Source organism: Misgurnus anguillicaudatus, chromosome 14 (assembly GCF_027580225.2).
Source record: "Misgurnus anguillicaudatus chromosome 14, ASM2758022v2, whole genome shotgun sequence".
Taxonomy (NCBI): domain Eukaryota; kingdom Metazoa; phylum Chordata; class Actinopteri; order Cypriniformes; family Cobitidae; genus Misgurnus; species Misgurnus anguillicaudatus.
The window spans coordinates 5,432,944-5,460,769 of record NC_073350.2 but is presented as its reverse complement, the minus strand read 5'-3'; the positions used below and the strand labels follow the sequence as shown (position 1 = coordinate 5,460,769).

General features: G+C 37.2%; 3 protein-coding genes across 3 annotated transcripts in view; 2 read left to right on the top strand and 1 right to left on the bottom strand.

Moving 5' to 3' along the window:
• LOC129428110 (low-density lipoprotein receptor-related protein 1) overlaps window positions 1-27,826 on the top strand; it is a 216,796-nt gene that overhangs the window by 18,402 nt on the left and 170,568 nt on the right. Inside the window, exon 2 of the mRNA XM_073875764.1 lies at window positions 8,797-8,919. Coding sequence (XP_073731865.1) covers window positions 8,797-8,919 — 123 coding nt within the window. The remainder of the gene's footprint in view (window positions 1-8,796; window positions 8,920-27,826) is intronic.
• Window positions 12,575-13,873, top strand: LOC141369436 (uncharacterized). Its single transcript, XM_073875766.1, has 2 exons — window positions 12,575-13,390; window positions 13,690-13,873. The coding sequence occupies exons 1-2, from the start codon at window positions 12,789-12,791 to the stop codon at window positions 13,871-13,873; spliced, it is 786 nt and encodes a 261-aa protein (XP_073731867.1). The 5' UTR covers window positions 12,575-12,788.
• Window positions 13,957-19,007, bottom strand: LOC129445786 (uncharacterized). Its single transcript, XM_073875765.1, has 9 exons — window positions 18,290-19,007; window positions 17,469-17,708; window positions 16,688-17,292; window positions 16,466-16,556; window positions 16,178-16,364; window positions 15,877-15,998; window positions 15,280-15,508; window positions 14,907-15,053; window positions 13,957-14,503 (listed from the first exon to the last, which is right to left on the bottom strand). The coding sequence occupies exons 1-9, from the start codon at window positions 18,551-18,553 to the stop codon at window positions 14,226-14,228; spliced, it is 2,163 nt and encodes a 720-aa protein (XP_073731866.1). The 5' UTR covers window positions 18,554-19,007; the 3' UTR covers window positions 13,957-14,225.

Genomic DNA, 27,826 nt, shown 5'->3' with positions numbered 1-27,826 from the left:
GCCTTGATTTAAAAATGGTAATGGAAGGAGCCAGTCTAGGGAGAGCGACTGAAAGGCTCTGTCACCCTTAGTTTTCAAATGGGAACAAGGGACAGAAAAAAAGAGCCTTGTCAGTGCATCATAAAAATCTTGTAGATGCAAAGGGGTGATAAGATCTATATGATAAGATGGAGCTTGAATTAAGGGATTTTTATTAGAAATTTTGTGTTTCCAAAATGAGCATAAAACAGGACGATCGAAACATAGACGTAGGGCCAGATTTACTAAACCGCAAATTAGCATGAGAGCGCAATTCCAAAAAAGCGCCGATGGGAGTGGTATTGCGGGTTACTTACTAAAAAGGCACAAATTAAAAAACACAGGCGCAACAGATGATTTTGATAATGAATAACGCAATCTACTAAAAGCAGCGCAAATTAGTTCAGGGTCGCAAATAAGCAGAGCTAATGAGTTGCGCGTGATCTACTAACGCCTGATGCGCTTGAGTTCAGCACCATGGACATCACAGTTAACAAAGCCATAGTACACTGAAAAGTGAAGGTTTACAAAAAGTTTTGAAACATCTGCTATTGTATGACTTCTCCTACTGATTCCTTTATTTCCTCCAGCAAATAAAAAAATGGCTTTGCAAACAATGTTTTTGAATAAGATGTTCCTCTGGCATTCCAAAAAAACAGTTATATGTTAAAACAATCTGCCATATACCACACTCTCTGATGCCTCTTTTATCAACTAAAATCACAAAACGATTCAAGACAAGTTTTATTTCGGTATTAAATAATGGACCAGTCATATCACATGCGCAAACATGAGTAAATCACGTTGCGTGAATCATTTAAATAATCTCCTCCTGTAAATTTTGCGTCTGAAAGGGAAACTCCTAGAAATGCATATTTAATAAGGTCAGTAGCAAAAATAACTAGAGCAGACCTTTCTAATTATAGACTGCGCTTCTTTAGTAAATCCAGACAGTCGTTATTTAACCACAAAATAATAGTTTGCGCTGGTGCAAGCTGTTAGTAAATCTGGCCCTTAATTTTATTTGTCTCAAACATTGTTTACTTTGGTCGCTGTTGCTTCAGTATTATATCAGATTGTGTCACCATTGTCCATTGTGATCGGCTTGTAAGTTGGAAAGAATGGAAGTTTTTCAAGATTACAAAAATACCAGACACTTAAAACATAATGCGCTGCCTGACTATGAATACCTTTATGCATTTAGGTAATCTGCTTATTACATTTTCAAAATAGACAGATAGTATTACCTTTAGACTGAGTGCATAATACAACAACAAAAACTTACTTCAAAACCACATTTTATCACTGAGAAAGAATCTGAGATCGGCAATTTTGATATGTACTTTTAGGTAAAAACACGTAAAACCACAACTGTAAAGACATAAGTGTTAATACGCATCTTCACACTTAAAAACAAAAACCACAAATAAAACATTTATCCTAGGTTAAAAACTAGGTTAAAAACTGGCTAAACTGTATATATATATAAATACATCAAATCATACCTATAACATAATGTGTATACTTCAGTCTCAATGTACAACAATTGTATATTATTTATGATTATTATAAGAGACAGTTTTTTGTATTGTACTGGTTTATCCACAAACTGATCAGCTGATGTAAGATTTACTGGGCATTTTCACTCAGGAATGTTTCAGACTTATGGCAAGACCTTCTGTTAATCTACTAAAGAAAGAAAAAACTCTTAAGCAGGTAGAAAACATCATGCCATACCAGACACTATGAATTATTTTCTCTTCTGCTGAACACAAAAAAGATTTGTATAAAAATATCACTTGTATGAGACTCAACATGTTACATAATAAAACAGATGATAATAAATAGATAGTCTTTTGAAGTTAAATAAAGGGTGTGTGAGAGAAACCAATTAATATTTTCAACTTACTTAGTGGTAAATTTATTTATGTGCTTTCTGGATCGCCAACATTTTGAGTCCCATATGACATATATAGTGTCATGATTATGGTAGGGGGGAAAAAGGCAACAGAGATGAAGAGATAACTCACTTTTACTTAGAAACCAACACAACACTACATGTAAACACAAAGGTAGGGGCCCTTAGGGGCCGATCACACATACGCGTTTATGGCAGTTGCTTATAAGCTGCGTTGTGGTTGCCTTGCAATATAAAAAGCAGCGCCGATCTGCTCTTTTTTAACACTTTTCCCACCATTGACGAGTTATCTCGTCAATTAAGAGAAAACATTTGCATGGAAAAAACCGTGTCCCTGATGAGGTTTTATGTTAATCTGTAATACTGCGATTATCCACTAAATGCCGCACTTACCCAATTTATAATAAAACTGAAGCAAAAGAATTACTCATTTTAAACTCTGTGTGTGTTTTGATAACCGTTCTGAATCTAACAAAATTCTTTCAAAAAATCCAAATATTTCAGCTTTTTGCTAAACTTTTTTAAGAGTTTAAAAGCAGAGAGAAAAAAATAATGGGATGACACTTTTTCCCTGTTTTGTTTGTTTGTTTGAAAGCAGAGGGTCTGTTATTTTATTTGATATATTTGTATGTTTATATATTTTTTAAATAAAAATTTCCTGGAAATTTGCTTTGCATTTCCAAGGCTGTTTCTCAATTCCAAGAAAGCAAAGAGCGAACTTGCGTTCTCATGAAGACTGGTCTTGCCAGGTGACCTTGTAAGAATGAACTCAAAAGGTTGCGAGAACACAACGCACTTGTGAGAATTGAGATATGTGCGATTGGTCACCCCGACCTCCCCAGATTTCAGCGCGCAAGTCTGCACTCGATGCATCCTCGATATCAAGATCACATCCGGGTGTTTTCATGCGTCCTCTGTACTGTGTTCTTGAGAATTGGAATTGAACTTCGACTGTTAATGATGACGTAGAGCGAGAACACAAGGACCAAGATCGCTGAAGAATGCATATTGAAAAACAGCCCAAGTGTTTAAAACGCTTTTGGTGTGGTTGGCCCCTAAGGCAGGAGTATAAGTACACAGAACTGATGAGTAACCTAACAAGACACAGATGAACAGAGTAATCAAACAAATGAGGAACAGGTGAGCGCGACTTACCCTAGGCACAACTCGTGCCATAACAAAAGCTACACCGCAGTGATGTTGGGGCAAAAAAAGAAAAAGAATGTCCAAAGGAGGAAGCCCTGGGTGGAACCTGGGTGTTGAGTGACGGAGGTGGAGTCCGTGGAGAAGTTTTAAGTACTAGTGAGAAGCATTTTGTACAATTTGTAGACGGGAGATTGCGGCTTTAGGCAGACAGTCCATTGAAAAGGGGCTATATACAGTGGGGAAAATAAGTATTTAACACATCAGCATTTTTATCAGTAAGGGGATTTCTAAGTGGGCTATTGACACAAAATTTCCACCAGATGTAGCCATCAAGCCAAATATTGAATTCATACAAAGAAATCAGAACATTTAAGTATACAAGTTGAGTCATAATAAAGTGAAATGACACAGAGAATAAGTATTGAACACATGCAAAATGGCATAGAAAGCCAGGAGATCACCTGCCAACATTTTTTTTTAAAGTTGCAAGTCAGTGCCAGCTTTTTTATGATTTTCACCAATTTTTTTGCCTTCTAGGAAATGTTATTTTTTTTAAATATATAAACATACAATATATCAAATGAAAGAACAGACCCTCTGCTTTCACCAAAAAACATTTCATCCTACCTTCATTAGTTATCTTCTTATCACCTCTCAAATATGGGTAGGTTTCTTCAAAAACAAAACATTTTGAGCAAAAAGCTGAGATAATTACATTTTTGTGAAGGACTTTTGATAGAGATCAGATGCAGAGTGATCCTCAAAAACATACACAGAGTTCTTTCTCTTTCACGCGAGGCATTACTTCTGGGTTGTATAAGTTGCAGAAGAGCTGTATTGCAGTCATTGGCAGGGAAGCATTTGAACTTAATTGACGAATTAACTCGTCAATGGCGGGGAAAGAGTTTATAACAAAATAGAGTACAATAAAATCTAAATCTAAATAATAGGTATCAAATGTAAATTTTTGTACACAAACATTTAGCAGAAAAATTTGTGTCTGATTCCTAGTTCCTTAAGATACAAGTGAACATCACATGCCTGGCATTTCCAAAACCTTTATACCAGCAATGTTAAGAAACTGATACACAACAGAGCTCTGCTATCATTTTCAAATAAATATATAAATCGATATGTCAATCCATTGCTTTCAATTTTGCATTAGTGTAGATTTGTAACAAGCTATGAACTTTTAGTCTTAACAACTTAATCTGTGGTTGTACTGTTAGTTGAATTCTACATTGTCATAGAGAGCCTTGACGTTTCTCAACAGAAACTCTACATTAATCTGGTAGCGCGAATGTTCTGATCACGCAGCAGGGTTACGTGAATGTCTGAGCTGCACATGTGACGGATCAACTAAGCAATATGATAGGCATGTGAGAGGGCTGTGTGTCATTGCGCACCAAATGACAGACTCAACATCACGATGGGCTCCAGTGTAAAGAGAACGCTTACTTGTTTTCTTCAAAACAATCGCATCCTATGACAAAAGCGTGCCCGGGCTCGGATCGCTCAAAGTATAGTGTGAGTGCATGCTCCTGGGAGAGTAGGGAGGGGGGACAATCACACTTGGGCAGGGTTTGGTTGAGTGAGCCCAAATTTGAGTGCGCCCTTAAATGTTTGCTGGCTGCTTGTAGGCCTTAAATATCATTTTGGTATGCGTAGATGGCCTGGAGCTCTAATGCTGCATTTACACCAGCCTCAGTAGAGGCGTCAAGCGTGAGTGATTTCAATGTTAAGTCAATGTGAAGATGCGTTGACATGCGTCTGGAGGTCTCGCGACGTGAATGTAGCGTGGCGCGGTAGACACGATTCCCGATTCCATCTCATTTGCGCGAATGGCGCGAATTAAGTGTCTGGTGCGGTACGCGCAAATGGTGCTTTTTGTGGATTGTTGGTTTGACGCGAATTTGCGGCTGACGCCCAAGTTGAAAAACTTGAACTTTGGCGGATTTTTGCGGCGCGTTAACCAATCAGGAGCCTGCTTGCTGCTGTGGCGGCAGCCCCGCCCGGAGTCACTCAACATCAAGGCACCTCAAACGCGGCTAGTGTAAACGCAGCATAAGACTTGCTGGTTTCAGTTTAATCTGAATAACCAATTCAATTCAACAGGAAAAGGGATCGAAGATCGAACTGTCCCAACAGGCAACCAAGACAAAATCAGTAATCCAGGAATTCACAATGTGTGTTTGGAAGTGTAGCTGTTAATTTACAGTTAACAAAAAAAAGTTACGGTAAAGGATATGGAGCGTGATATGTTTTCGGGTGAGGGCTCCATCTGGTGATTAATGTTACCACATTAATGTACAACCTGTTTCGTTTTTAAAACTTCAAAATGCAAGTAATTGAAAAAAATTAACATTTTAAACTTGTTGTGTTTTTTTTCTGATCTTCCCTCTAGTCTAATGTAAACAGACATAGGCAGAATAAATTCAGTATGCTGGGTTCAGTTCAATTTAAGGCAAAAATCAAGTAATTTTACAAACTTTTCCCTGTCAAGAAACGTGTTCACTTTTATTACATTACATAAAAATAATCATATTAGATTATGCAAGCACACTTATAGAAATACATTTAAAATGTATTAAAAATAATACATCTGTAATACAATATGAGGCATGCAGAATGCCTTAGTTGTAATAGTAAGTCTTTGGTTTTGGAGTTAGCCTATATGTGTGCGCGCACACTAACCTCTTACTGTCAGAAAGCCGCATAAAGACACTTCATGTCTTTGCAGCCATGGACTGCCCTAAAATAATCATTGGTCAAAGTTTATATAAAGAAACCTGCCACTAACATTTTTGGCAAGTTATATATTTTGTAATGTTAGTGCTGCTATTTCTGTGAGCAGATTGTAGATTATACACTATTATACTCTAGTGTCAAGTTTAAAAACTTACTTTAACAATATTGTTTTCATTGTTTTAGTTTCCGGGTTAAGTTGACATGCAGTTTATGTTGTTTTCTTTCAGGAAAAGCACACACACTGTTTATACTGTATGAAAAAAGGTGTAAAAGTAATTAAAGGCCAAATGTATTGCATGAACCATTTTCTCCATACAGGTTTTAATCTAAAATTCACAGGTGTAATAATAATAAAGTTCACAGTAAATCCAGATTTAAATGTCTGTTCTTTAGCTCACAGCAGTAATAATCATTATCAGTGAAGCAGACTAATCTGTGTCATAATACTCTCGAGTTTCCACCTTTAGCTTCCGATGCTGAGAGAGAGAGAGAGAGACGGAGAGACTGAGAGGAAGTTTGAGTTGATAATCTGGTCTGCTTCTCTTGATGTTTATGTCTAGAGCTACTGTACAGATAGTGGACTATGTTTTTTGAGCTCCTTTGAGAAAAGGGTCTGGAATGAATTTGCACTTGAATCCAAATAGTTTACCAATGAAAAGCAGTCATGTTTTTTGCACCTTCTGCAGCCGAACCAGAACAAGATGTCTTTTGATGGCCTCCAGACTCATTGCATCACTGACACCGGTATGGGAACATTGACCTGGATATGTGGAGGCATGCTGCTCTGAATCCAAACATGTAGTGTCAGGAGAGAAGCAGGAAAGAGATGTTTGCTTTGAAGTCTTTTCCATGGACTTGGCTTCTGAAAGTTTCTTCGCCATTCATTTTGCCATTTTAAAAATTCCTTTGGGAAAACCAATGTCTTCAATAGAAGCAGACCAAGCAGGTTTAAAATTGGGTTGCTGTCAAACTGTTATAATGACATTTGCAAATGTCTGACCATATATTAAACCACTACATCAACAAAGTTGTGTTTAATTATTTTAAAGAAATGAAGAGTTTGGTTCCAAAACGCAATAAATACATTTTGACAAATTTGGGTAAAAGTTTATTTTCTATACCAAGAAAGTGACAAGATGAAAACCACTATTTTTTGTTACAAACTTTCACATAGCATCTTTAGGTTATAATAACATTACAAATTCAAATCCATAATTAGATTTTCAAAGATTTATTATAAAAACTTTATTATTATTAAAAAAAGTTTTTGGTTTCAAAATGCTATAAATCTATTGAATTAATAAATAAATGTGCATTCATCTTTGCCATGTTATATTAATTTAGTTGACTAGTGGTATACACTGGTTAAAAAAATAAACACTAATGGCATTAATCAAAACACTTACTTTGTCATATTAAGAACACTGTCATTGCTGCTGTCATCCCTGGGACGTCATCGCTGAACTTTTTTGACAGCAATCCGCTGTAAAATGTTTTGGTCCTGCTCGATTTCCGTTGAATTAAAGTAAAATAATGGAAAGTTTTTTGTATAAGATCCCCTGGGGTCAATGTGTTAGCATGACTGAAGCACGATGCTGTCGTGTCAGAACAAGCAACAGCCGGCATTTTTCTTTTACTCGAGTGCCTTTCTCGTAAATTATTAGATTTTGATGGCTTACGTTACGTTTCTTCCCCGCCACAGAAAACCACCACAGGTTTATCAATGCCATCAAAATGTTTTTTTTTTGTTTTTGTTTGTTTGTTTGTTGATCTTGAAGTACAAAGTAGATAAGGAAAACTATTCAACACGCTGCCATTGTTGTTGGCAATGCGTGGAATGGTGCGCTGCAAGTTCTTGAGTGGATTTATTGCATTTTGGTGAAAAGGAAGACTGCTGTTTGCGCGAAGAAAAGAATAACACGGCGGATATCAGATTTTGCGTAAAATGAAGAATTGACTTTTTAAATATGACCAGATACAATAGCCTAATGATTTTGGCAGTAACTATTTTTTTTAAATGGCGTTTATTGCGTTTTGGAACCAAACACTACCTCAAAAAATTTCCTGAAAGTAGCGGTTTTGGACATACAAGATTTCAGCTCAACAATGATGATATGTTGTCATGACTTACTGTATATCACATCATTTTTTTACTGTGGGGAGTAACACCTCACTGTAAAAAAATTCCGTAGAAAGTTCAATGTTATTGCAGCTGGGTTGCCGGTAATTTACCGTAAATTTAAATTTATGTTATTTACTGGCAAGAGTTTGTTCAAAGTTAAATACATTTTAAATATTAACAAGTCTTTATCTTTACAGAATAAAACTATACAATAACAGCCTCATGCAAAGCATTCTGGGAACCAGAAATCATCATCAACCTTTTTCTGTTTTTTTCTGCCGTTTTTGTTTTCCAGAATGTTTTGCTTGATGCTGTTTTTTAGTTTTACTCTATAAAGACAAAGACTTGTAAATGTTTAATGTTCATTTAACTTTGAACAAAATGTTGCCAGTAAAAAACATAAATTTAAATCTACGGTAAGTTACCGGCAACCCAGCTGCAATTTCTACGGAATTTTTTTACAGTATACTTTCAATGTGTCAATAAAATTCACTTTAAATGAGAGAATAAACCTTCATGTGCTCACGTGAAACCTTCATGTGCAGAATTTTTTTTTTCAAGTTTTGTTTTGCATGCTCACGTCAAACTAAACTTTACTTAATTTTTTCTCCATGTCTCCTTAGGGGCTCCATACGCTTTAAAAGGCAAAGGCCTAATTTTCTAACTCCACTATATTGAGTTTTATTCTTAACAGAGTTTTGCAAATTCCCCCAAGTGCCGCCTTCAGCGGAAAACTGCAGCAGTTTTTCAATGTTTTCAAGCCTTTAAAAATGTTACTGAAAAGCAAAATGCATCAACACATTTGCTCATTATATATATATTCTGGCTTTTCTTTATTTTGTAGCTCCAAAAACCTGCAGCCCCAAACAGTTTGTATGCAGGGATCAGGTGACGTGTATCTCAAAAGGCTGGCGGTGTGATGGGGAGAAGGACTGCCCGGACGGTTCGGACGAGGGCCCAGATATCTGTATGTATAACGTTATCTACGATCGGATGATTAAGGAATTATAAAGATTTCACTTTTTAGTTCTCTCACACATCACCTCAGAACACAATACGATTAACATCTTAAATGTCTTAAAAAACTTAAAATGTCTGTAGTTATTGCAGAATCTGTTTTTACCAGAATAATTAAGTGGTCTTTAGATTTAAGACAGTAGACATTACTTTATTTTTTTCTGGAAATTTAACAATTTAAGTACAATGAGGCCAATGTAAATGCCCTATTTCTGGGTAAATATCTGATGTCTTATCCAGACCAAAATGATGGATGTATTACAGCAACATGCCAAAGCAGTGAATGCAGTGTTTCTGTACAGTAAGCCTATGGTGCAAAGTGTAATAAGTAACGGTTGTTTTCAGTTAAAATGTAGTGGAGTAAAGAGTTCATACTGTATATTTATTTGTCAAGTAAGGAGTAGAAGTTGCATTATTGCAAAGGTATCATCACTGATTCTGAGTTACTATACTTAAAGAGATATTTTGGCCAAAAATGAAAATTATCTCATGATTTACTCACCTTCAAGCCATCTTAGATACATATGTCCATCGTTTTCAGATGAACACATTTTCAGTTACTTTAGAAAATGTCCTAGCTTTTCCAATCTTTATCAAATTAAAAAATGGGGTCCACTTTCTTCAAGTCCAAAGAATGTAACTGATGTGATTTTGTAAGAAAAATATTGGTATTTAAAACTTTACAAATAAAAATAACTAGCTTATGGTAACAACACCATCTTAGACTCCTCTGCATTCACTAGAGATATTTAGGCTGCATTTACACTGCATTTTTGAAGTGACTCAATTCCAACAATGATTCAAGTGGCACAGATCGAATATGAAATACGGTATTCTCAGTTTCAAGCCTCATTCATATGTGGAAATAAATTGGATATGAATTGGATACATGCATTTGTGTCCACAATGTGAGTGGGCAGATTGGATATTCCCATCCGCAGACGTGTCGTGCATCAATCGAAAATACAACCCTGGCAAATGACATCAACTCAGGTGGACGCCACCAGCGATCACAAGACTATGTTTAGCAACGCTAAGATGACGAAAATAAAGCTCTGTAATCTTTTGTAATCATTTTGTCTGTGTCATATCGCAACATTTTACCTTCTCTGAGGTTTAAGCTGTTCAGGGTCAGTATGCCTACTCTGAATTGTTTGCCAAGTGTATAGTGTAAATACTGATATTGGATACAAATCGCTGTTAAAAGATGATATAGGCGGGTTGTCAAAAAAAAAAAATCGGATACAGGCAACAAATTGGATTGGGCATTAGGATTTGCATTGTAAATTCAGCCATAGCGTAGTGATCACACATTGTCATAGGTTTTCTGCGTAGTGATGCAATGGCGTAGTGACGAACACGGGGCGGAGGCACAGAGCTGGTGGCAAAACAACAATGCCAGTCACAAGTTAAAATTAGTATTTTAAAGAAAATGGCGAATGATTTTGATATACGACAGGAGGATATTGAGTTATTGTATCTGTAGCTAAAACATCTCACATTACACGGTTCTTGCGACAGTGTTTTCTCTACTGATCTTACGCATTGTACCATACGCTACTATCTAGTGAATGTTTGTTGGAATTTACCGGAAGATAGTTATTATAGTTTATAATGTTTTAAATATTGATATTCTTCGTACAAAATTGCATCGATTATCCTCAGAAGGCCTATATTAGCTGTTTTGATTTACTTTTATGAAGAATAGATGCACATTCTTTGGGCTTGACAGAAGGGGGACGCCATAAAGCTTGGAAAAGCTAGAACATATTTTTATTTATAGTTTCTATAAAAGATGATGGACATATGTATGTGGTGATTTTTCATGTTTGGATGAACTATTGCTTTATATATCTTTTTGGAAAGTTTGACTAAATACATTTACTCAACTACTTTACCCCACTGAGGATTACAAAGATAAAAAAAAACCTTGCTATGCATATTTCCAAATGTTATATTACATTTATATCAAATGGTTTTTCAGTTTTCTGAGGCTTGTGATGTGAGATGAGTCTACATGCAGCTGTCTGTGTTTCTGATAAGACGTATCTCTGTTTGGTTTTCTTTTGGTCAGTGTGTTTCCCAGATGACCTGAAGCTTGTTTAGTCTGATCAGGTCTGATGACATTGACTTCACGTGGCCTTGCTCATATCTGTTTATTGCTAGTTCTTAGTGAAAAGCACATCTGTCTCTTTACAATTATTGATAGCTGGGCTTGTTTAGTTCTCTTTTAGATTTTAGCTTTGCACATTTTTTTTAGGTCAAATAAAAAATGTGTAATCCTAGAACAACACAAACAACACATTCCTCGAGGTGGCCAAACTAGGGCCCGTCGGGCACTTTTATCCAGCCCACAAAGCAGTTAATATTTCAGAATGCAATATCATCAACGTCCAAAAGATCACGCTAGCGCTGAAAAACTTATAAGTTGAAAAAGTTGAAAGTGACCGCGCCAGAGGGGCAACAAAATAGAAAAATAAACACGTAATGTTGCTTGTTTAAAACAGAACGGACAGCAAAATACTTCACCAACATCAGACAGAAGCCAATTTGTGCTATTTGCCAGGAAATACTGCAATTTTTAAAGACCAAAGACTGCCTCTGTTTTTAACATCATGGTGATATGTAGTAATTATAGCAAAGCAACTGAAATAAAAAAAAAAGATATGACTGGACTTCATCCATCGAGAATTGATTGGATTGTTTGAAGTTGGATCATGTTGCTAATTGGTGCAATCTTTTCTCGAGCCTCGCCCACCTGCCATACTGTATGCACTGAAGTAAAGAGATCGTTTTGAGGAGATTTGCATTTTTGATTAAAGATTATGAAGAAACATGAATTTTTTATAAATAATAACTCACAGATAAGTGATTTGTAAAACAATAGTATTCCAAAACATATAACATTTTTTGATTTTTATTTCATTTCGACTTTACCTTCCTTGTGGTACACTGAAAAAATGATTCATTCAATTTACTCAATTTTTTTAAGGTAAGTGGTCGCAATCAATTTATTTAAGCTACATTTAAACAAAAGTTTTTTGTTTGTTTTGTTTTTCTAATTTGTTTTTGTTTAAATGTAGCTTAAATAAATTGATTGCGACCACTTACCTTAAAAAATTGAGTAAATTGAATGAAAATTTTTTTTAGTGTTCACAATCTTACTATGCTATATACTGTATATTACTCAGACTGTAATACTATGATGTTTTTTTCAGACCTGTATGTATTCAGTGATATGCATAGGAGTAGATTTCAGTAGATTCTTATTAGTCATTGTGTTATGAATGTTTTCATCCAGAAAATGGTTATTAATCTTCAAAAAAACACATGGTCACATACAGTATTAAGTATTTATGACTTATCTAGGCTTCTCAAAGCTTCAGAAGGTGAGCAAATACATGTAGACTGTAAAGACAGCGCACAGTTCATGTTTTAAACCACATGAACAGACATATTTACACAAAATAATCTAAAAATACCATAATTATCTTCGCAAACACACGCTGTCTTAAGTGAACGTAAGCAGTGGAGAAATAAAATCCATGCAGTATAATCAGGGGCATCGTGCACCATTTTTTTTTTAAAGGGTTAGATCAGGATTTTAGACATGAATCTCTATAGCTTCCCCATAAGCAGTGTGGTGCATTGACCATGACTTACCCGCGACAGCGTCCTGTGAGCCGAGCTCCGGTCCAGTTTTTGTCAAGATTAAATTAGTCCGGCAAGTTTGCTGGGGTCACGGCAATAAAGCTTTTTTCTTCTCAAATCAATATGTGTTCAAAAGAGTGATATATTTGAAGCACAAAACCGCTGTCTATGGAGAGGTCAGACCTCGTAATGGCTTGGCACTATTTTCTTCCCTGTCATATCACTGCGCGCTGCCGCTACCTACAGCCAGCTGGGAGCCGCGCACGTGTCACTTTGTTTACAACTCGTAAAGAGAACGATAACATGTCTGACTACAGCAGCGACGATGACAACATTGACTTCGACACACAGCCAAAAGGATATCTTTACGAACCTGAATACACAGATGACGAGTTACGCCAGATGGAGTTAGAAAGGACAGAAAGAGAGAGGATGGACAGAGAAGTTGAACAAGTTGAAGCTGGAGCCACAGCTGCTGCAGTGAGACATCGAGTGGCCGACAAATGGTGGTGTACTTGTTTTAAGTGTGAACTAATGCAGACAGAAGTGGAGTCCTACTGCTGCCACGAATTTGATCTCATCATGCCACAGATCCAAGACCTTTCTATTGATGAGGACGCCAGCGTATCAGCTTCGGTCTGCATCACAAATCACAAGGACTTTCCTGCAATCCTGAATGCTGGTGTCTTGCAGACCTTTTTCCACATTCCGAAAATTAACTGGAAGAAGCGTCCCAGGCCAGCAGGACCCAACGGTCAGTTGTCCTCAGAGTAAGTACTTTTTTATAGTATTTTACAGTCTTATAATGTACAAATTTCAAATGACTAATTAGGGCTTATTTTATGCATTAGTATGAGTGCAGGTAATAGGCAACTACTTATTTTTTACAATCCCAAAGTGTACTACTATATATATAAATCTATATATATATATATATAAATATATATACATACATACATACATACAGTATATACGCATCTGCCATTGCCATTTATGTTGATGCTATGTCCTTACAAAAGACTATGTCATTGTTATATCAAGTATGTTTATGTTGTGTTTACTATTTCAGACAATACAGGCTGGTTGCCTATCGCATCGTGATGGAATGGGCCCTGAAAGGAGAGAAGCTCGGCCCAGGCAACAGGAAAGTTCTTCCCTCCTGTGTAGTGGAGCTAATAAGAAAAACATACCCATCACCAAATGGACAATATGCAGGGTTCAAAGAATCAGAGGACGCACTGCAATTGTTTTAGACATGCAATACACAAAAATACTATTAGCAACATTTTGTTACATTTACCTTTATATGGAAAATAATTTAAAAAAATTGTTTACAAAACAAATAATTCTGTACTGCTCAATAAAACTATGTTCACTAAGAGATAGATGTGATATTTATTATAAATCTTACTGTTATACAAAGGTTGAAGGTAAGGTTATGTTAGCTTATAAAAGCACATTTATTACAACATAAGTTTACCAAAAGATGCTATACAGTACTTAAAAATTATTAGTAAATAAATACAAAAATTAAAGTGTAATGGAGTAAAATATATACAAGAAGCAATATGGCCTGGTAAGAGACTGGCCAAGGCTTCTTCTGTCTCAGACATCCTCCGTATGTTTTTGGAGAAAACGTGATGCATGTTGGGCAACCAAATCGTCCTTGTTTGGCTTTGGAGTAGGAGCAATGTTGGTTGGTATGCTGACTGGAGGATGGATGTGGAACGCTGGATCTCCAAGCCTGACACTCTTGTCAATTCGCCGTTGAATGACTTGTTGCACCAATTCTTTCCGAAAATCCTGAGATGTTGACTCATACAGCTTCCTTACAACCCACTGCTTTGATTGCTTGGAGTAAATAACATTGTACTTTTCTTTTCCTGTGAATGAGGAGAGGGAGGGGACACAAGAATCATGAGGATAGTACATCACGGTACATGCTATAAAAATTTAATAAACTGAATTGTGTGGCATGTGACTTGAGGAATGTTGAGACAAATAAAAAGCTGGAACTTTAAAATACAAAAAAAAAACATAGTAAAATGGAAGATATTCATCTCAAAATGTCAATTCTCAGTAAAAACAGCTCTACATATTTTCTGTTTTCCTAATATTGGTTTTATCACTTGAAGAGTTATCACTTGGTGGTTGGACAGGGAGAGTATAATATAAACTAGTATTGTTTTCTCTGAACGCTCAAACTCCCAAAGTTGTACAATTACTGATTTATCCAGTGAATGTATGGCATGACAAATAGTATATGTCTGTGTCCTTCATACTTACCAGACTGAGTACGGTCCTGCTGACGGTCAACATTGAGGTTGTGGTCAATGACACTCAGTTGAAGCCTTGCCTGCATACTGACATATGTGAAGTGGCGCCTCTTCTCTGCGTACTTCAGCATAGAGCTGTGGAACACTTCAAGGTTCCCTGAAGTAAAAAAACAAGGATTTACACATTTTCAATGTTACATGTCTTCAAAACATCCTACAATTATAAGTATGATCGCATTTCATTTTTTATATTTTTTAGTAAAACATAGTTTTACTTTCATAGCTGTAAGATGTTGATTTCTCAAAGGACAAGTGAACAATTCAATAACTCGTGTTGCCCTTAGAAGTGTTTATGGCTATTTGTTCTAATTATGCAAACTTACCGGTATGCTTGAATAAAGTCAACTGACTGAAGACCCTCAAGAGATTTTTATCTAGTACGACAGCCTTGAGAGCATTCCAGGCAGCAGACCCCTTCTTCAACCATTTCTTTCTTATTTGTTGGTCATCGATGAGGTCGTCATGGTAACACCTGTACTCCTGCCCATTTTCTTCCCATCGGTGAACACCACACACATGATACAGGATAGAGGTCCACCGGCGTCTCAACTCCTTTTTGAGGAAATTTAGACACCGCTTAGCAAATTTCACAAATTAAATCTTTGCCACAAAGTATGCTCATTGTGTAACAAAAATAATTTACATAATCATCAATAAACAAGGACCAGACCCGTTGCAAGAAATTACAATACCCGTAGAACAAAGGCGGACTAAACCTAGTCTCAACCAGGACTGAACCTGGACTAAACCTGGTCTGAATCTATTTTATGTGGTAGTGCATTTTATTCATCACCGAAGAACCATGGAGATGACCACGGTTCAAAGCCTCAAAATGTTTGGTTTAAACGTTTCTCTTTTTCTTGAGGCTTCATTTTGCCCATCACTAGTTATGTATAACCAAACAATTCCAAGAGCATCACCTTCTCATCACCACCACAAGAACTGCATGACCACCAGAAGTGATTGCCCAGAGACTTGATCCAAGGCTGCAGATCCCGGTTTTCCTTCTTCCTTGCTGCTACAGTTGCTTTCTTCTTTACACCTATAAAGCAGAAAGATAAAAATGAAAAATCATAACGTGAACAATAATTTTGCTAAATATTAGAACATGAAAGTAAACTCTGAATTCTACAACAACTTCATTGCTTTCATTTTTCATATGCAAAAGCTCAACCATGATGATTACTATAATAAAACACAGTGTATAGTAAGCAATGCCACCTTTAGCAACATGCCATGGGTCAAACTGATGTCTGAGCTCCGGATAAGACTCCCTCATGATCTTCCGTATTGATGGAGCCCGGTCAGTCGTAACAACATCAACACTAACTCCAGAGTCCAGCAGACGATCCAGACCCCTCCGGAAACCAACAGACTCCATTGCTGGTGAACTCGTAGTCTCAGATACCTAAATTGTTCATTGAAGAAAAGAAGTGCGGGGAGGCTTATAAAAGTAGAACATAGGGATCAGGGACACTCAGTAAAAGGACAATACTGGATATATTTTACCTGAATTAGGTCTGACATAATTATCTTCTTTGTTGCATCATCCATGAAGCTGTAACAGGTGTACTTGGCACTGTAGCCTGGGGAGTCAGATCTGCAGATGACAAGTAAGGAAGTTACTTGTGGGCTGAAGGCAATCGTGATTTGACTGAATTATAATATAAGACATAATATTGTAACAGTAATAAGCACATATACTGTATGATATTTAACGGAAATATTTACCTTGCATCACCACAAATATCTGTGTGTCCACCATGAGACGCTGCTTCCTGGAGTTGGGCGATATTTTTTTCTTGCATGTCAGTGTAGGCTTTGTGAATTACAGGTATCATATAAGTGGACTGTAGTGAGTAGTACGATGTCTTCTTTGGAAGCTGTAAATTCAGAAGATCGGCCCACTCTGCAATTTCATTTTGTGTTGTTCCAGTGAAAATAATGGCTGCTGAGGACACTAGGTTATTCTCAGGGATTCCCCTGACATCTGGACATGACTGCCACACTCCTGTATGGTGATTGAGACAAGTCCATTCTATTTTGATCTTTGATCCACAGCTGGTGATTTTCTTGTCAGTAATGGATACACCACATGTGTGACAAGTTGAAAACAGTTCCATAAGGGCCGACTCGTTCACAATCCACTTCCTCTCAGACCAATCACCTCTCCTTTCTGCTCCCACAATGCTCACATCTGAGGAAGATGATCTTGTGGATGTACATTCACTACTCAGAGGAAGAAATGTGCAGTCATCCCCTACACCAGGTGCCTCTATGGAACTCATGCTTGTCTCCAGTGTCTCAGATGCAACTGTTGAGCTCGGGTTCCCTGACTAAATGAGGAAAAAGAAAAACAGTGAAGTGTTAGTCAAAGTAAAGTGGCTGACTGACAGCATTTATAAGGACCTCATTTAGGATATGCAATAAGGCTCATCCTCAAGATTTAACTTTATGAAATTGTTCGATTTTTTAAAGTGTGTTTAAAATAAAATTATATTTTTTTGCAAACCTTTGACTGTTCACAGGTGGGAGGTAGGGCCAAGTATGTACCAGATGTTGATGGCTTTGTTTTTGGAACGGTTTCTGGTGGGCTGGTGAGAACCATCTTCAAGTGTTTATGGTCAAATCTGCACTTCAGAGGGGTTGACTGAGGGAGTCCAGAGAATGCGTGGTACACTTCGTCAGGGATTGAATCAGTAGTGCACCCAGACTGGGCTGCTGCAGCAGCCATCACAACAGGAGTGCATGCCTTTGAAAATATAAAAATTTTTTGATTGTAAATATCAATAATTTCAATCATGTTTTACAAGCCCAATAAAAATTACAGTATATCAACATTTTACTATCTACAAATAGTAACAGTAACAAAAAGTTTTCTTTAAAATTATTTCACTAAAACTACAACTTTTAAAAGGTAAAAAAAACCTGCATCCACTTTGCAGTCTTTCTAACAAGAATATTCTCCCACAAAGCATACGTTTCTTGATCTTCATGTACGTTTTATGGACTAATTTCAAACTTACACTGAGCATCCTGCATACAGCTGACTTTATTGACTGTAATCCTGGATTGCAAAGACAACATTATGTGCACATGGTCGACGTAATTGCTGATGATAGTAATAATATTCTACATAATGTTAGTAATAATATTCTACATAATGTTCTGTTTTATAGAGGCGTAATGAGCTATTTGCTTCACACAACGTTACTTGCTGTTCGTGTATAGCCTGTTTTCTTGATAACATCGAGGCAAAAGTTTATTACCCTTCGGTCTATTGAAAATAATCGGGGGCCAAGTAGGCTTGACGCCGTTGTCCAGTTTACTTACCCAGGGTGCTGGGACAGCAGTACTCTTCAAAACACGTTTCTTCTTCTGTCCTGGGCAGGGAGAAACATAGTCGTCGTCGCTGAAGTGTGCACTGCAAACGCGAAGCTTCTTTATCTTCGCCAGTTTAGTGTTCACATTGAAGCCCAGAGCAATGAGCCAAAGTCGCCTCAGAGCAACATCTGCCACAGGAAATCTTTGAAATGTGTGAGGAGAAAGCGCCACATCTTTGTTTGTACAGTCCGGATAGTCACAAGTCCGCACCATTTTGTACAAAGCTTGTACAAACTGATCGCTCTTGGTGAGTAGCTATGTTAGCTCGTTCGTGTAGCTGTTCTGAGCACGTAAACACACCTGTAAACACTGCCGAACAACTGAAAAAGTGGTGTGCGCCTGCGCAGCTCCCAGCTGGCTGTAGGTAGCGGCAGCGCGCAGTGATATGACAGGGAAGAAAATAGTGCCAAGCCATTACGAGGTCTGACCTCTCCATAGACAGCGGTTTTGTGCTTCAAATATATCACTCTTTTGAACACATATTGATTTGAGAAGAAAAAAGCTTTATTGCCGTGACCCCAGCAAACCTGCCGGACTAATTTAATCTTGACAAAAACTGGACCGGAGCTCGGCTCACAGGACGCTGTCGCGGGTAAGTCATGGTCAATGCACCACACTGCTTATGGGGAAGCTATAGAGATTCATGTCTAAAATCCTGATCTAACCCTTTAAGGGGCCACAGTGTGCACAGCTCACAGAATTTTTTGCATAAACAGCCATTAAAAGAAATATTACAGAGCTTTCACAGTCTTTTCAATGGCTCTTACTTACTCCCACTTACATTTCTAACAATCTGAGCCCCCTGCCTTCATGTGAAAACTACCATAATTAACTTTGTTGACTTACTTTCATATCAAATACTTATAAAAAAATATTTCAATCAGAATATAGTACATCGGAAATAACATTTTTTGTTTATTTATGTTTTGTTTAATGACTTGTTTAATTGTGCCATTAATGCATTTCCACAACAACTGATAACTATGTTATCAAATTAATGTAATTTTGAATACAAATGTATATTGACATGATTGATTTTAATGTTCAATGCTGCAAAAGCAATAATGCTGTAATCTACACTTTGTTTATTTTCAACTATTAATTGCAAATATTAAAAACTTAAATAATATGTTCTTATACAGGGCTCCAGACTGCCACCAAATGGTGGCATTTTGCCACCAAAATTTGAGAGTGTGCCATTGCCAATGAATTTTACATCCAGTCCCACATGTACGACCAGTAAATTTGACCTTTTTTTGTGATGTGACACTGAATTTGAAACAACACATTCTGTATCTATCACCAAATTATTTATCCATAATACAGTGTAAATTAGTAGAAATGTGAATATATGGTTAGCATGTTGATTTACGGTATGTGCCCCTAAATTTTCTGGTTGCGCCCCCTGAAATATTCAGTTGGGGGCCATTATTAGAGGAACGCATTTTTGCACTAAATATCACCTTATATGTGTGCATATGTGACTCCGCGTCCCGTGAACTCTGTCGTTGTACCGAGATGAATCTAGAAATCTATAAAGTCAAGACTTTCACATTATAATATATATTCAGATAGCAAAATGCAGCTGCAAGGAACCCGCGACTGCACTCAGATGCTGATGACGTCTGCAACTGCGCTGTTGCGTCTGCAGTACCTGCCACCTGAATAATCTAACACAATCAAAATGGCGAAAATCTCTGAAAAGTGACAAGGATGCAGCACAGAACTGATAAAGTTGTGCATATTAACAGTAACAGATTGATGGACGCTTCTTTGAACCAACCATGCACTCTTAAAGTGACAGTATCAATCTGATACTGCCACCTGATAAAAAGATAAATCTATATATAATTTATACAAAAAAGACTATACAGTTTTACATTTGATTACTTTATTCAATTTCTGTACCTGAAAACTACACACCAACTTGTGAGGGTATTTTCTCCATTTACAATATTTATATGTGATTAAATGCAATTAATTAGATCGAAACATCATGTAATTAATTCAATTAAAAATATAATTGCTTCCCACCCATGTTTCATGTATATGTATATAAAATATTGTGTAGTATATTCTGTATGGAGATGTCTTCAGAAACAATTATATAGTTTATACTGTTATTAAAATCACTCTATCCTGTTTCTTCCTTATGTCTGTGTGTTATATATAAACATTTTTGCCCCATTAATAGCTCAGAATGCAGTATTGTTGATAAGATATTTGTATTGTTTGGTAATCTTTAGGTCACAGATCTGATGCACACATGTTTGAAAGCTGACAGGCTAAACGCATCTGGAGGAAATTTCTAAAAAAAAGTGTGTGAGGTTCATGTCATTGTATTGTTTTAAACATGTAAACAGGACCTCAGCTGTATATTATAGCTCTTGCACAGTCATAGTGAGCATGAAATCATTCAGTTTTGCAGGTAATTATGTGGGATTGGGGCAGTGGTCAGTGTTCTGGCTCTGGAAAACAGTGGTGCAGTTCACAAGACTGCAGGACGACTGAAGGAATGTTTGTACTGCTTCAAAGACAACCAATTACATGCTTTAAAATCATTTATCTTTCTTTAACTAGCTGGCATGGCTTTGAAATGTGTTGGGTAAGAATGAAGTGGAAGCACAGGCAGTACACAGAGACTGAGTTACTCCGACTGAGGAGGACAAGAGAAACAGAGACCGAGCTGCCTTTAGTCTGGAAGTCATTAAAACCTCATCCTGAGGAATGGAGGAAAACTTTTGGTTTTTTATTACCTGCTTTTCTCAGCTCAGACTCTTTCTTTCTATCCCTGAAAAGAAAAGCAGACTACTGCTAAAACTGACACATTGGTTCGGCTAATCTTTAGCTGTGCTACTCCTATAAATCAATATTACACCATATTTTCTCAAAGTGTCAATGTTGTTTTTTTCCAAAAGCGTATAATTTTTTTTCTTTAATGTAGCACAAAAAATAAAGTTAGTTGGTCTTACATTCCAAGTGTTATGTTATCCAAGCATTGAAGCTCATTCCTTACGGTTAGCTCTACAACAATCAAAAGGAACAAGATGTCAAATCTTCATATGTTTAGATTAAAAATCTTGCCTACTAACACTTAAAATTGTGGAACATTTAAAGAGACAAACGTTTTTATACGATATTTTGCAAAATACCAGGTCACGTTGGAATGACGGGTAACGAAAAAGCAGATAGAGCTGCTTAGAAAACACTTGGAATAAAAATGACAGCATGTCAAATTCCATCATCAGATGTTAAACCAACAAGCTATATGTATATTTTCAAAAAGTGGCAAATGGAAGGGAATAGCTGTTACCATAATAAATATTATATATGACATGCATCTTATCATTATAATTCCTATGATTCTAATTTTCCCATATAATACAAAAATGGCATCTCATTAAATGCATTTTTAAAATGACACCAGTGTCCACTTCTAACATGTGGATGTAAATTGTGCTTAAAGTCCTACATAGAATTTATACCTGTTGCAGATTTATGGCCAATTTAATTTCTCTGTCTTACCCCTTCCCCTTTGTCTTCGTCTCGTAAAAAAAAATGGACGACGCCTGTTCGCTCTCTTCCATTGGTAAAAAGTGAAGTCGTCAGTGTCCCGATACGGTGCTGACATCTTGAGTCTTGAGTCTGCGCAGTAGCGATTTCGGGACCAGTCCTGCGCAGTAGTGAGCAGGAAGTTAAGCTGCGAAATCAAGGCCCCGCCCTCGCTCTCGCAGAATCAGATCTCGCGATATCAGAGCTGTCAATCATGACGTGACACCACCGTTTTTATAGTATTTAATAACTAACTAAACACAAACTTATTTTAAAAACAAACATTTGAATTTACATCAGCACAGTGGCGGTTCTAGACAAATTTCACTGGGGGGCCAAGGAGGGGCCAGTGTTTAACCAGAGGGGCACATTAAAAAAGGGCAACAAATGATATTTAAAGATTATGGGGGTGGTTACAGGGATTAGTTTAAACCAGGACTAGGCCTTAGTTTAATTAGGTAATATAACTTGTTTTAACAAACATGCCTTGCTAAAAAATTACTTGTGTGCATTTTAAAGGAAAACAAAGGGCACTGATGTATTTTAAAGGGGCCATGGCATGAACATTTTACTTTTTCCATGTTTAAGTGCTATGATTGGGTCCCCAGTGCTTTTAACAACCTAGAAAATGTGAAAAAGATCAACCCAGTAACTTAGTTTTGGTAAACCTCTACAAGCATGTGAAAAAATAGGTCGTTGAAATTTGGCTCTCCTTATGATGTCATAAGGAGCTCTTATTATAATAATACCACCCCTTAATCTGCACTATCCAACCACAGCACTGCCATTTAGTGCAGAGAAAAGCACAATTGAGTTTTAATTACATCAAATCACAATCATTGTGATCAGTGTTTGAATTTCATCAGCTCATTTGCACTTTAAAGGACACACCCATAACGGCACATTTTTGCACACACCTATAAAGTGGCAATTTTAACATGCTATAATAAATTATCTATATGGTATTTTGAGCTAAAACTTCACATATGTGCTCTGGGGACACCAAAGATTTTTTTGACATCTTAAAAAATCTTGTGACATGGGCCCTTTAAGATATGGCAGTGCAAGTTGTTTTCAGTTTGGACAGCTCTTACATTTATTTTAGTCTAGAACTAGTCCAATCCCTGTCCGGGAAACCGCCCCTTAAACTTTATTTTACTTCACAATAATATAAACATTTATTTTATACAAGAGTGAGTGCAGGTGCAACATAGGAGGTGAGCTCTCATCAGCTCCCTTGTTCAGTAGTCTGGGCACTGATTAGGGAGTCTGCCATTTTAAGGGCTGTCTTAATCGCAAAAGTCTTCAAGTGCCCTGAAACGTTAATTACCTAAAAATTTCATGCAATGCAAAAAAAAACTGTGAGCATTGATGGTCCCTATGTTCCCTTACCAGAAATCAGGTGACCTTTTCTGAATCCTCCAACCTAAAATCACGCGAGACTACTCAATAAACTTTATGAAATGCAAACTTTTATAAAGACAAACGTTTGTTTTAGTTTTAATATAAACACACATCGCTAGATGTTAGGGACCACAATCTACTCAATATTTAAAATAATATTTATTTTAAATTGTAAAGATTTTTATATGTAACATTTAATAATATTCCTCCGTTTTTTTGCACGTAAGAACATAATTACAGCGCTTTTCACAATGTACTGTTTAAAAAAGTCAGCGAGATGTTGGTTTTGCAGGTTGTTGATGAGTAACAGCTGTAAATAATCACAACGCGGTTAAGCAGCCACGTCACAGGAGAATAGGTGAACATTGTCCCAATGTGAATTGAGTCCTTACCAGTGCCCGAACCTGCATACACATTCACAACCTCGGGAGCTTGAACGAATTGACACTTGCAGAGAAGCACCTGCAGGGATTACAGTGGTTGGGTGCGCTGCTTTAATTTGCCCGTGCAGAACGTTGCGTCGTATTAGTTCCGCTTTTGGCGCTCGCGTGTAAAATCAAAATTAATTCATACTTTTTTTAATTTGGTCAGCATGGGGTGGCCACAGGGGTGTCCAGGGACAAGTCTACAGAGGCACGGGCCACCCTTGGCCTCCGTGTAGAACCGCCACTGCATCAGCATGATAAAAACTACAGTAAATGACAGAAACCAGGTTCGGAAAAAAGATAATTGAAGTGTAATCACTTTTTTCAGTTGGTCTCAAGTCCCATTGAATAACATGGGGAGGGGATCGAGACGTTTTGGCTTCACTTTTCAGGGCTTGTGCGGCACGCTTGGTCTTCCCCTTGCCCCTCGAAACCGAGTGAAGGGGTAAGACAGATTGTTCCTGTTAAAAATGAGACGCCACTCGAATACCGTTTGCGTCACCTTCCCTTGTCGCTAACTGGCTGCTACATCAACAGACAAGCGTTGACATAAACAAAGAAGATGCCGTCGTCTCAGATTGTGGCATCGATTGCCTGAGCTGAGCTCAACAAATAGCGCATAACTTAGCTGCTAGCTAGCGGCTTAATTAGCGATTCAAAACAAAAACATTACAAGTAAAACTGCTTGAACATTTTATTAAAAGTATCATAAAACATGAGTGTCATAATATAATATCAATCAAACTGCTGAAAATAACGTAACTTTCATTTGTGTGACTTCTTGACAGTTCGACGTTCAGCCATAAAACATCTTGATGCCGGCTCTCCTGAGAAATTCCTACGTTAACATTTACCCCTCTCTTTCAAGTGTGCTCCTTATCACAGTTCGTTTCAAGGGCTATGTATCCCTACGCCTTGGCCCTAGCCCTTGATCAAAATGAGAATTGAGACGCCACTTCGACTCACATGAACGTGCAAAACCGAGGGGTAGGGGAAAGGGGAAGAGGTAAGACAGAGAAATGAGACGCACCCTAGTCTCAGGTTGGCGTAAAGTAAAAAGTCTAGACCTCTTTTTATAGAAAAATAGAAATAATTAAATTGATAAGATGATCAGTGGGTGTAGCACCCTGGCTAATAAAGTGGTCGACTCTTTCAAATCTATGATGATTCATAGTTGTTTAATTTTCTCATTCTTTTGGCCATACAACAACGCACATGAACCCCCGTTCAAATGAAGTTAAATAAACCAAACAAGTTATCTCGTCAATTATGAGTTAATATTTAACTAATAAATATGCCTTTCTGGACGAATTTCAAAGTGAAAGTGTAATACCGCTTGGCCAAACCGCCAATTTATCAAAAACGGAAGTTAAAATGATTTGATGATTTATTTGAACTGCCTTTATGTTTGATAGTCATTCTGAGTCTGATCTCTAACATAAATTCCTTTACAAAAACGCATTTTTTTTAAGCTTTTTGCTCAAAATGTTGTATTTTTGAAGAGAAATATCCATATTTCAGTGGTCAATTTAAGTGGAAAAAGTAAATATATAATGAAAGTTTTTTCTCCATTTTGTTTGTTTGTTTGTTGTTTGTTTGAAAGCAGAGGGTGTGTTCTTTAATTTGATATAATTTGTATGTTTATATATTTATAGAAGATAATTTTTCCTGCAAGGAATTTTGTGAAACTTTTGTTAAAATCACAAAAATGCAGGTGGGCAACTTTTCTCAAAAAGGCTGGCGGTGAATGAGTTAAACAAAAAGTTGATAAGATAGTGCAGAGTTTTAAAAGAACAGTGGACCAACGATTATTTTTTGTTCAGTGTAAGGACCGTGCAGTTTGTATTACATGTAAAGAAAGTGTTGCAGTTTTTAAAGAATATAATCTGTGTCGTCATCACGAAACCTGCCATAAAGAGTATGCTAGCTAGCGAGGGCAAGCAAGAGAAGACAGGATTCAAAGGATGAAAGGCGTACTTGCTGCACAAAAGAATGTATTCCTTTGCCAAACTCAGGTAAACCAGGCTGCTGTCCGAGCTAGCTATAAGCAGTGCCAAACGGAATCCGTGCCCGCAGATTTCGGCAGAGAACTCCGCGGATTTAATGTCCGTGATTGACAAGCACACATAAACCGCGCTTGAGCGTTTGTGACCATAACTGTCTTTGATGACAAGCACACATACATAGCCTCGCGCGTTTGTGAGCGGCATTGCCGCATTGACAAGTAAACCTGCGCGTGCTGTTTGCTGTGATTGGTTTTAATGATAGAGAGCACAAACCATTTGATATTTGAGATGAAATAAAACTTACGGCTGAGTTAAGCAGATCTCACTTGTCTCTGTCGTCTATGTGACGCGACAGTCAGCACTCAGCACATCATCATTTCAAATTCGTTTAAAAGACGAATGATCTTGTTATGCTTAATATAAAGTTTACATTGCGCAAAATTGTAAAAATTATGAAATTATCTTCATACGTGCTTAATTCGTAATGAGAACGTATTAACAAAAGCTTTTTTATTCTGCTATAATATATAACACTAAACAGTATGTATATTTATTACACGGCTCTCTGGAATGCTTGATTCTGATTGGTCAGTTGAGACATTTGCAGGTTCGTTCTTTTCAAATAATAACCGCTCCAAAATAATAACGCATAGCCGGTACTACTTGCACAAGTAAAATCGCTCCGCGCCAATAAAGATCAATAAAGATTACTGTCTGTTTGGCGCCATCTTGTGACAAACACTCGACAACCACGACAAGACACAGACAGCTTACTGAGACTGAACTTGACAAAATAGAGCATGACAGCTACGAAGCTAACACACACAAAAATACAGAATGGGCATTAAAACTTCTCAAAGACTGGCTAAAAAAGAAAAAAATGGAGACAGACAAGTATGAAGCAGAGGATCTTAATAAGGTATTACGATCATTTTATGCATCTGTGCAAAGTTTCGCGGAAGGATAAAAATGATAATTTAAAACAAATATGCCAATAAAACGTTTCAAATTCATATTCATGTCCAGTTTTTTTTCTTATGTGGCAAGTAGCCGTGTAATAAGCGGGATAATGTAGAGGCAGCCGGTAGTTATTGGGAAATAAGCCCCTTCAGTGTGATACAAGACCCTCTGCTTCGCGTCGGGTCCTGATCACACTGTCGGGGCTTATTTCCCAATAACTACCGGCTGCCTCTACATTATCCCTTACATATATATATCTCATTTTATATACAAACTATAATTCTATCTTGACATGCACATTTTCTGGTTCATGTTGGTCCATTCAGACTTATTGGTTTGGTGTATTCATTTTCATTGTAAGCCTTTAAAACAGTGTTCTTCGGCCCTGGTCCTGGAGGACCCCCTTCCAGAGGGTTTTAGATGTCTCCTTGTTTGGAACACCTGAACCAACTCATCAGCCTCCTTCCAGAATGTCTCCCTAACAAGCTGATAAGTTAAAACAGGTGTGTTGATTAAGGAGACATCTAAAACATTCTGGAAGGGGGTCCTCCAGGACCAGGGTTGAAGAACACTGCTTTAAAAAGTAATTATTTTAGATGCAATTTTGTAATATTTATAGCTTAAATTCTCAAATATCTTCTAAAGACATTTAAAATGATTCCGCAGAATTTTCAGAGAAAAAGCAAAAAAGTCTGCGGATTCAGTCTGGCCCTGGCTATAAGGCCCCCATCACAGTCAGGAACGATAATGTGGCCCCCAGAGAAAAAAGTTTGGTGACCCCTGCTTTAAAGTTTGCCTTGGTTACTGTGCCTTGCACTTCGTTAGTGTTTGTATTTATCACCATCAGGCATGTGCACCATTATATCCGTTGTGTCCAGCAGATGGGCTACCAAAATAAAAGTCTTCAATCACACCATTGAAAAAAATTAAATCCTATACATGTAAACATACAAAATAAACATATTTTTAAGACTACAAATAACAAACATAACACACCAGGGTTCATTTCAGTGAGCTTTTAGGCATGACAGAGTACATAGTGGTCATAGTTTTAGATGCGACCGTTGTAAATATTTATCACAAAGCTGGAAGCCCAGCATAAGGCTTACGTTGATCTTGTTTATGTCCAGCTTATTAAA